The 11,159-nt window shown below is 48.4% G+C and overlaps 1 protein-coding gene across 8 annotated transcripts in view; it reads right to left on the reverse strand.

Annotated features, from left to right (window-relative positions):
- Positions 1-2,893: 2,893 nt before the first annotated feature.
- msi (RNA-binding protein musashi) overlaps positions 2,894-11,159 on the reverse strand; it is a 68,032-nt gene continuing 59,766 nt past the window's right edge. For 7 of the 8 annotated variants that reach the window (XM_025305135.1, XM_025305137.1, XM_025305139.1 and 4 more), the window contains 2 exons: positions 8,887-9,127; positions 2,894-6,594 (listed from right to left, as the gene is read on the reverse strand). In XM_025305135.1, coding sequence (XP_025160920.1) covers positions 5,734-6,594; positions 8,887-9,127 — 1,102 coding nt within the window. In that variant the 3' untranslated portion in view covers positions 2,894-5,733. Of the gene's footprint in view, positions 6,595-8,886; positions 9,128-11,031 lie in introns of all 8 variants that reach the window. The other variant, XM_025305140.1, reaches the window with a different exon arrangement.

Consider the following 11,159-nt stretch of genomic DNA (forward strand, 5'->3'; position numbering starts at 1 on the left):
CCGCGCGCTTCCGGAAGGCAACTTCGAAAATAAATACATCGCGGAAGGCTCGGTCGACGGCTCGCCGGTACCGCCGGGGCTCGTGACCTCGCCCGCCAGAACACCCCCGAGAGTGCAGCGTGATGCATCTCTCCCTTTCCCCTCCCTCTCCCCCTCCCTCGCTCATGGGAACGCATCGCTGCGAGAGTTCACCGGAAGAATCGGGCAGTTTTTCCGCCGAAAGCCCGTTTCTCGTCCTCGGCATTCGATTGACTGAAGCTTGAGAGGAAGGACAGGGCGGGAGGGAGGGAGAGATGAGGAAGAGAAAGAGAAAAAGAAAGAGAGAGAGAGAGAGAGAGAGAGAGAGAGAGAGAGAGAGAGAGAGAGAGACAGACAGACAGAGAGAGGTAGATGGGTCCAAGGCGGAGGAGGAACGAGAACAAAGGTGTCGCATCGATGTCGAGGGTGTCGGCGGGGGGAGGGGGGGGCGGCGGCTCGTTAAGTACGCACCCATACTCGAATACTCCACATTGTTGGCATACGGGAAGTACACAAAGTCGGAGAGAATAATAAGTGGAACAAGATATATACCTCTCAGCCGATATTCAGACATTGCTGTCCGTTAGTTCACACGTCGTTATTTCGTCGTCGTCGTCGTCGTCTTCGTCATCGTCATTTCGTTCGTTCGTTCGTTCGTATTGTTCGTTTCTTCTTTGTATATGCATTAAAACGTATGTAGGAAGTTTCTAAGTTTTCCGCCCTTCGTTCTTTTCTTACATGTTGCTTTCCATATCTCGGCTCATTTACCTCGGTTTTCCGCATATAACTTTGCGTTCGCTCCTGCTTTGTATAATGTACGTATAATGTATCCTTAATATGTCATAAATATCACTCGCGAGTTTTGTCATCCTTAAACGTTACGGTGTATGTATATAATTATATATATATATAATCTTCTTCATATATATATATATATACGCATATTACAGTATGTATCACTAAAGTGTATCTCTTGTCGTTTGAATGAATCCGAAATTTCTACTCTCTTTTATCGTCCTTGCGCACCGCACTCGCTCGATCCTTTCGCTCCTAGACACACAACTAACGCACGTTCGTCTCTCGTCCGTACAATCTCTCTCACCCAGACCCTCTCTCGCATCGAGTATATAGATACATTCGTTTTGTGTATTCTAGGATTATCCGTACATCGCGCAATTACGCGCGCAAATTACGCGGCTCACGTGACCATCGTATTATCGTGTAGTAATACTCGTAGTAGTGTAGTTTAAGGTTTGAGTTAATCACTTATTGCTCGAAATTTCTCCCTCACTTCATTCTTTTCTTTTCTTTTTTTCCCCCAAACTCCGCGCTCTCTGCTGCTTCCTACGGCGAGGACGCCCCGCGATCGTTCGTCGCGTCGACGACGAACTCTTTTTCCCACCCCTTCTCCTCACGTTTCTTCATGAGCTTCCGTTTACATTTGATGAGAAATAAAAAGGCGACTGCCGAGGATGTCGCGCAAAGATTCATGAGATCATTTTGGCGATAATTGGCGTTAACACGGGCAACATCGCGCTTAACACACTTACAAGCTACCAACGGAAAGTAGAATAAAAAAATAAAGAAGGCCACGCAGAGTAAGTAAGTTTGTCGAGAATAAAGTTGGTCGCTGCGCGACGATGTCTCTCGACGTATCGACGAATATCCGACTCTCGATACTTAAAATCATGACTCTCAACTAAGAAAGAAACAATCTAACTCTAAATACACGCGTGAGTATCTTATCGAAGCTAAATTTCAAGTTGCGTATAAGTGAAACCCAGTCATATTCAAGTCAAATCTAATAATGTCAGCCTTACGCACTAATCAAGTGGGACACATGTTTCGCAACATCTCCACAAAGAAAAGAAAAGAGAAAAACTTAGAGATCTAACGTAACACTGGAAAAAACGCTAATCTAAACTGTAAACGTAAATCTAAACTGTACTCTATTAATGTACTTTACTCTCTACTAATGTAACTGCTATATAAAAAATAATTTCTAGAAAGACCAAATTCTGCAAGTAATACCGACGGAGGAGAAGACCTACCGCGTATTTACACCTACAGAAAGAGGAAGAGAGAGAGAGAGAGAGAGAGAGAGAGAGAAAGAGAGGGAGAAAGAAAGAGAGAGCTCGGCAAGACAGCGCGCGTGTTCGAAAACACAGCCGCGAAAGTATCAATCGTCGTCGCGGCGAATCGCTCGTCGTCGGGGTGTCCTCTTTATCTCTCTCTCTCTCTCTCGCACTACGTATAAATTAAATATTATCTCATAAATTTTCCGTAACGCACTTAGCCTTACATTCGACTTACGAGTTAAAAATCTAAGTATCCTGCTTGTAAGTTTTACGTGAGCTAACTTCACAGTATTTCCATATGGAACGCAGCCGCAATATATATAATGATGCATTAATATCTCTTAAGTATGTCTCTCTCTCTCTCTCTCTCTCTCTCTCTCTCTCTCTCTCTCTCTCTCTCTCTCTCTCTCTCTCCCTCCCTCTCCCTCTCTATCTCTATATGTATATATGTATGTATGTATGTATGTATATATATATATGCTTATGCATGTACTTATTTGTATATGTATTTATGTATGTCTCTCTCTCTCTCGTTCGCACGCATGCGCCGAGACCGCCGCGGGCCTCCCTCGTTTTCTTATCGTTAAGTTATGTATGTTCGCTTATATATAAATATGTGTATAATATATAATATAATATAATATTATGTATAATGTACATCTCTCTTTCGCGTACATTATATATAATATTATACGGTATACATGTATCACCGCGCTATGTATATATATGTATATACATACATATATATACATACATATATATATATAATATTATATATATATATATATATATGTGTGGTGAATGTGTGCACGAGTACTGGTTTAAGTAAAATGACCGTAATGTCTCTCTGTTTGCTCTCTCTTAGGAGAGCTCGTTAAAACGTTATTAATTATCAACTCTCTCTTTCTCTCCTTCTCTCTCATTAAGAGTCAGCGACGCCGATCGCGTATTATCGCATGGTTAATGCTGTTGTGTAATAGTTTCCTACGCGCAAGCCTTAACAGCTACACGCAATCCCGACGTGCGCGCGCGATTTCACGCCCACGCAGCGGGTTGCTGAAGTCTTATTTAACGCGATGGAGAGCGGAGAAATATTGTCTTCGATTATTTGAAGAAAAATATATGTATGTATGTGTATATATATATATATATGTATATGTATACTATGTAGTATGTATATGTATATGTACGTGTACGTGTATGTTATATGCTACACGTTACAATAACTTATACGCATTATACATAGTTAACACGTATATACAATTATATACGCGTTGCTCCGTATTTGTTGAGCGTAATCTCGCTCACACAATATGCTCGCGATATCGAGAGAGCCTAACCCGACCGCGGATCCCGCGCACGACAGCCGAAGCATAACCGCGGGGATTGTGACCTGTTGCCTCTGGAAAGACGAGAGACGCGAGCTCGCTCGGGAACGACGGGCGGAAGCGTCTGGTCGCGACGCGACGAGGAGGATCGACGGTAAATGATGTCGTCAAGTCGTCGAGTGGTCGTCGTCGTCGTCGTAGTCGTCGTTGTCGTTTGAAATCTAGAAACAACACGAGTCGGAAGGAAACTTTTGAGCCTCGGGGCCGAAAGATCCTTCTCTTCCTTCGACCCCGAGGAGTCACTCTGAAAACCAGAACAAATAAGCGTTTTGGCTGTTTAAAGTGCGATCCCTCTTCTTTCGAGGTCATTTGGCACTTGACGACTCGCGGCCGCGAGTCCTGAGTATTTCCAGTGCTGTTAGTCTGTTTTCGCTACGATTCGCTGCAGTCTTCATCCGAGTTCTTCTTCCTCGAGTCTTCCTCGACACGTCACGCGGCGCTTTCGCTGATCCGACGACCGAGGGGGTCATATACTGAAGGATTGACCTTTACAGCCGCATATTTCTCAACCATCTTGTTTACCTTCCTCTCTCTCTCTCTCTCTCTCTCTCTCTCTCTCTTGCATCAAGTGTCAAGAATCTTGTTATTCTTCTTCGCTTCGAACTAAAGAAGCACAACTCGATGCAGCTATAAAGAGCAAACCTCGCGACGCGATTGCATTGTTGCTGGAGAGAATCAGCACCGCGAAGGTACAGGTGGTAACGAAGGATATGAAGGCAAGGAGCGAGGGAAACGATAGAACTTTGGAACGACGTCATTGTCGTCGTTGTCGATGGTAGCAAGCTCCACGACCGTCTGCCGCTCTTTCTCGCCGCGCTCCCTCTTTTATTGCTTCGTGACCGAGGAAACACGGCCGTGGCTGGGAACGTGGCGAGAAGAAGAGGGCAGCCGCTCAGGCGTATCGCGAAATGAGCACCGCCGCTAATGGATCGCGTTAATTAATCGGTGATTAACGTTGGGTGCGGCGACGTTGGATACGGCGCGCGCGATACCCGCGCACGCGTCTCTCGCACTTTCTCTGTCTACTCCCCCTCCCCCCTCTCTCTCTTTCTCTCTCTCTCTCTCTCTCTCTCTGTTCAAGTACGTGTGATGTGATATATACAGGTATATAGGTGGCGTGTGTATCTGATTCCGATCCTAATGCGTAATACTATTATACGCGTTAATCTAAATAGGAACCAAGGATGTGCTGAAACGCAATAATGACTCGACATAATGAGGGAAAAAATATGAAAAAAAAAAAGAAAAAAAAAACGAAACGAAAAAAACCTAAGGAAAAGAAAAAACAAAAAAGAAACAAAAGCACAAGTCTTGTCGAAAGCAAATCAATCGATGATACACGGTAACATACGACGCGTGTGTACGTGTATACGCTCGGCTGATACGCTGATGCAGTGGTCGTGAATATAAATTAAGTAACGCGTGACAAACAGAGGGGGAATATCCGCAGAACGCAAAAGTTACATGTCGATTACGCTCGATATGTCCATTTAAGGGTGACCCGACTACACATGTCGCGTTCGAATGTGATCACGCCGAATCTCTTGTACCGCCTTTCTTTCCCTCTCTCTCTCTCTCTCTCTCTCTTTCTCTCTTCCTGAAGTACCTTTCTTCCTCCTTCTATCTTCCTTATCCTCTTGGCGCGTTGTCCCCGTTCGTCATCGTGCGCAGAGAATTCCCATTTTCGCGTGTCGCGCGGCTCGTTCCTCTCTTCTCTCCAGTGTCCAAACAATTCCAATTCTCTTACTCTCATAGCTTGCTTTTTATTTCTTTCTTTTCCCGATATTCACGGTACATTCTTCACTTCTTCACTCTCGTCTCACTGATGCGCCCCATCGTGATGATGATCCTACTCGACGACGAAAGTTTATCGGAGTATCCAGTTCCCGCTAGTGAAGGTGGCTCTCCTCGGCGCGACGAGACGGGACGAGACGAATACTAGGTAAAAGGACAGTCGAAAACATCAACGGAGAGGTGTGTCTGCCGCCTTGTCTGAGCTTATCGTCACGTCGTTACGTCGTCCGCGTACGCCGGCACGTCGTTCCCAGCCGGTAGTCCCGTGTGGAATCGACAAACGTGTAATATGTCCTCTTTCGGACATTTCTCTCCAATCCTGCGCGTACGTGTGTGTATATATATATATATATACACACATATATATATACATATACATACATACAAGTCTACGTATGCGTATGCACGACTCCAAAAAGCTCGCGGGTTCACCGGCAGACGCGACGCCCCCTTACTTAAACGTACATCCCCATCCCGTAGACGGAACCCCAGTCGACGCCCTGGAAGCTCGACATATCGACGTTGGTGAGCGAATAGCCCTGGTAAGGATTGCCAGGCGCCGCGGCGGCCGCAGGAGACGCCGCCGCCGCGGCCGCGGCCGCCGCGGCGGCAGCGGGTGGTGCCGGTGCGGGTGTCGGCCCCGCTGCGGCGGCGGCGGCGACCGCCGCCGCCGGTATCGGGTACGGCGCGTATCGATACGCCGAGAGCGCCGGATAACCGCCGGCGAAGAGCTTGCTGTAGCCGGCCACCGCGTTCTGCACCTGCGCCGCCGCCGCCGCGGCCGCGGCCGCTTGCACCTGGGCTTGGGCCTGCGCGGCTACGATCTGCGAGGCCGCCGCGACCGGCAACGGCGGCTGCGGCGCGAGCCGCACACCGAGCGCGCCCAGCACTACCCTCTTGCCGAGGGCGAGCGCCGAAGGCTGCACCGCCTCCTTCGGCTGCGCCTTCTTGCACTCGACCTTCTTGTTCTTGATCGTGTGGAAGTGAATCTCGCAGACCCGGTCCACCACGTCCTCGTTCTCGAACGTGACGAAGCCGAAGCCGCGGTGGCGCTTCGTCTGCTGATCCATCAGCATCACCGTCTCCTCCACCTTGCCGAACTGATTGAAGTAGGCCTTCACCTCGTCGCTGCTGGTGTCCTGGCTGACACCGCCTACGAAGATCTTCTTGGTGCGATTGGCCTGTTTCGCGCGGTTTTTCGGGGTCGCGTGCTTCGGATCGATCTTCTTGCCATCCAGGGTGTGGATGGGACACTTGAGGACTTTGTCGACGCTGCCGGGCTCGGCGAACGTGATGAAGCCGAAACCGCGGCTACGCTGCAACCGAACAATGCCAGAACCGGCACGATGCACATGGACCGTCTCTATCTCCGTTGAACATTTCATTCTCTCTTTCGATTCTTTCTCGCCTGTCTTTTTTTTTTCTATTTCTCTCGTTCTCTTTCTTTTTCATTCTCTCTCTCTCTCTCTCTCTCTCTCTCTCTCTCTCTCTCTCTCGCTCGCTCTCTCTTTCTCTCTCGCTCTTTCTCTCTCTCTCTCTCTCTCTCTCTCTTCCTTTCTCTCTCGCTATCGTTCCCCCTGCTTTTTTTCCTTTCAGTCTCTCTATCGCTCTCACTTTTGCCGCCTCTTTCCGCGCGATCAATGTTCTCCGACGTCCGAGATATATTTTTGTGATAATGCAATCGAGGGATCGACCGTGACTGTGCTCGCCTTCTCGCTCGGTTACAAAAGAACGATCGCTCGGGACCAGTTTTCACGATCAGAGGACACCGACCTCGACGCTTCGAAAACACGCGTCGTAGACGACGCAGAGGGAGCACAGCGGATGAACAACGAACACCGACTTCGATTTTCACCCCCGTTCAGTCGCACGATCGATACGTACACGCGCGACTTCAAGATCGCTTCGTGGTGCGCACGAATTTTCCGGACGATCTCCTCTTTCTCGGTTTTTGCCTTTTATCCATTTCGCTCGAAAGTGTCTTCGCCAGACAGAATATATCACGAAAACTGATCCCTTCGTGTCTTTTCGCTGTCCCTAACATAGCGGTCGCGCGATCCGTCAAGCTAGCTCAGAGTCTCGGAGCCGACTCCGTTCTCGCAAAATCGTTATCCTTTACGCATTAATTATCACAAGAGAATGGAAACCTGCCGTCTTCGTGATTCTCGTAGCTCTTTGTTACGAACGGTTAACTAGTGCTACCAAACTACCATTTGCATGCAAGACTGTCCAAGCCAATGTTTATAAAGACAAACATTCTAATGTTACGTGAAACAAAGACTGCGAATATAAGACTCAAATCCATTACGAACGTTATATATAGGAGAGCTACTGATATATAAATATGTGATATTACGTCTGTTCCCGCCCCCCACGTACACGCGCGACTCTCCGATTCCAACCCGCGGACGGACACTCTCTCTCTCTATGCGCCCGCGTCGTTCGACGCGGGAATCAAGAAAAAAAAAAAAAAAAAAAAAGAGAGAAAAAAGTTGGAAAGAAAAACTGCGCCTCTCCCACCTTCTCTTGATGCGATTAATGCGATTAATACCTAATACAATCTACTTGTTTTGATACTTTATCAGCAAATTAATTACACCGATTAGTACAACTTCTGTTCTACTACGGCCTACTACGTATATAGTTTCGTGCAAAAGTGGAAGGAGAGAATCTGTGGAATATATCGAATCCTGTCGAGGTGAACCTCTCTCTCTTTCGCGGCTTCTTCTTCCTCTCGCGGCCGACCCCGATTTATCTCATGTACGCATATACGTGTGTACATGATGCGTGTGTGCGTGTACACACACACGCACGTGAGTGCGTTCAGGGTCGGCTGAAGGAGAAAAAAAAAGAAAAAAAAAAACGTTACACCGAATCACACGTGACGCGACATGAAATAAACGCGGCTTGGAAACGCGTGGGCAATATATATATATGTATATATTGTATATTATATATGTATATACATGTACGAGGCTGTTCGCGCCGGATAACGCGAGCTTCGCGCGGACGAGATTTCGCCTTCTCCGTTAACCGTCGACAAATCCGTTCGGCTTCCATCTGGTGAATATTTGCAGAAAATCCGCGGCAACGCACCGTTTCTAGGCGCAGCAGTAACCGTACGCATGCAACATTGAGCGATATCGAGCGGATTTCACAACAGGCATTCTGCCGAGAGAAAAAGAGGGAATGAGAGAGAGAGAGAGAGAGAGAGAGAGAGAGAGAGAGAGAGAGAGAGAGGGGGGGAGGGGGAGAAGTATGCAGACTCATTATACGCGTTTCATAATCTGCCCCGACTGATCCGAAAGAGAAACAGGAAGAAACAAAAAAAAATGGAGAGAAGCAGCCAAACGACTCGCCGTGTCCCTCCGCGCGTGCGCGATATTTTTATCCCCCTCGAATGCAATCGACCGCGCGCGGCGCGAATCGACCGGGCGTAGATCGATCCCCGTGCGCAATTTACTCGCTGGCCTCGATCATCGTCGATCATCGGCGACAGCTGGCGAACGAAGCGGCGTGTTGGCGCGCGAACAGCCCCGTACAATGAATAATAACCGTAATTGATCGGACGGAACAAGCCGAGAGTTACACTCAGGTGGTGGACCGACCTGCGTAACCGGATCCTTCATGATGAGGACGTCGGTGACGGTGCCGAACATGCCGAAGTACTCCTTCAGCTTCTCGCTGCTAGTCTGCCAAGAGAGGCCGCCCACGAAGAGCTTCCCCGGTGCCGGGTCGCCGCCGTTGGGTGTACTCCTGCCGGAGCTGCCCGAGTGGCTACCGTTTATCGGCATCAACGTGTTGTGGAAGTCGTGCTCGATCGTGCCGTTCGTCGCCTCCATGCCGGCGCTGCGAACAAATGAGAGAGCGGTCGTTGCTGAGAGAGTGCGAGAGCCAGTCGCGCGCGCGAGTAAGGGTCCGCTCTGGCAATTTACTTCGACGAGCTCGCGCGAAAGAAGAAATATGAGACACGCATGAGGAGAAATGTTTAGCCGGAGGTGAAGCCCGGGTCTCTGGTGAAATATCCACGAATCGACGGCTGCGATTGAAAAAATACCAAGAACTCGATTCAAGCCAAGCAGAAGTCTCGATAATTTGGACCCTGAATGACTTCAGCCAGGATTTCGGAGTCGTTCGTATTTCGCCAGAAAATCGTTTCGTTCGACCAAACATTTTTTCTCGCCGTGGGTATCGCGCAGCACATTGTGTGATAAATTTCAGACGTGTAAAATAAGAATACGTATAACATGATACCACGAAAATATTCGTTGATGAATAAAATGTCCAAGCAAACATTTATACATATTCCATAAAAATATTAAATAATTCGTATATAAAATATAAATGCGATGTGATAAAAAAAAAATACTCGTGATATACGTATGATTTATTTTTGTAAATTTCCGTGTGTACTCGGAATCGATCGTATCGCTCTCCTTCCGAATACATCCTGTCGCGCGTGTGACATGTAAGGAAGCAAAATAAGGACGTATGTTATTTTACACACAGCCCCGTCTGCAAAATGCATGACTCTCTCTTCGATACTTTTCAAGTTTCTGCTGTTCCTTCTGTCTCCTCGGGATCCCTTTGACGCGAGACATAAGATCCTTATGTCCGCCAACTCTGAGACGTGTCTCTCTCAGCGGGATGTCCGAAATATTGAATAAAACTTCAGTACTGTGTCTCGCGACGGCCGTCTCGCTCCGCAGGAGGCCGCGCGTCATTCGAAGCAGCAGATTCGCGATTCGCATACGATGAGGCGAAGAAATCGAATGTAAATATCGAACGTTGCTGACGAAAGCGCGCCGCAGCATTGCGGGGGCGACATTCGTCGCGCGAGTGCGAGCACTATTTTTCCTAGTTCTCGAAAGCGGGCTCGAAATATTCAAGCGTAAAAACGAGGAAAAACAAGCCCGCGTAACTGAATTCTCTCCGCCGGCCGGGGATCAGACGGTAAGGCGTCGGCTGGACGAGGAGCAGTATTCCTGCAGGATGTTCCGCCCGAGCTCTGACGCGACCGAACGTTCGCTCGGACGAGCGAGAATTTCTCGGTTGCGCCAACAGAGATATACGCGACTTTTCGTCCGCTCCTCTTTTATTCAGCCGCACCAACTGAGATATCCTTTTCTCCGCGAGATTTCGCCAGCTCACGACGCGATCACGATCGCAGCTCAGCGCCCGCTCGTTAATAACATCTCACTGATTCGTTAAGCGGGGGTGGGGCGGCGCGTTGTCAGAATTTCGACGAGCGCTGCGACATAATTCTCTACTTATCCGCGTAAACTTATCCCCAGCTGATCGCGCGCGGCGCGTGCATAAACCGCGCGATAACCCGAGCAGAACATCGTCCCACGGCCGTATATTAAAACCCAGTCCGGCTTTCAAACTTCAAATAGGGCCCGGATAACTTTATCGGATCCGGCACGTAATAAGGAGTGAAACGCACTGCTGCATAATGCCCTGATAAAATTGCCTGAAATCGAGAAACCTGGTCAAATGTTCATCAGGACCAGATCAGGCATCCAAATAATGACGTCATCTCGCTGGTCAGGGTACAATCCGGAAAATATTGCAAGACAATTGTCACATCCCGACCGCGGATAAGGACCACTCATAATGCCTTCTTATCGCTTGCCTAGTCATGCCATATCAGGCATAAAAATAATTGCCGTATTTGATTTCTGCTCGGGAAAACCGCGCGGATATCGGCGACGCTACTTGTGTGTTCCTTTGTTCCAGTTGATACCACTCACCGTAGTGCAAGCTTGCGTGATGACCGCCATACCGCTCATGGCCTACCACCGACTGTTCGTCACCATGATCGACGTACAGTGAGTAACCCGCCGCGACTTCGCGCTCTTTCGGGCAAGGCGAGGAAAAA

Source organism: Harpegnathos saltator, unplaced genomic scaffold (genome assembly GCF_003227715.2).
Source record: "Harpegnathos saltator strain DR-91 unplaced genomic scaffold, Hsal_v8.6 scaffold676, whole genome shotgun sequence".
Classification (NCBI taxonomy): Eukaryota; Metazoa; Arthropoda; class Insecta; order Hymenoptera; family Formicidae; genus Harpegnathos; species Harpegnathos saltator.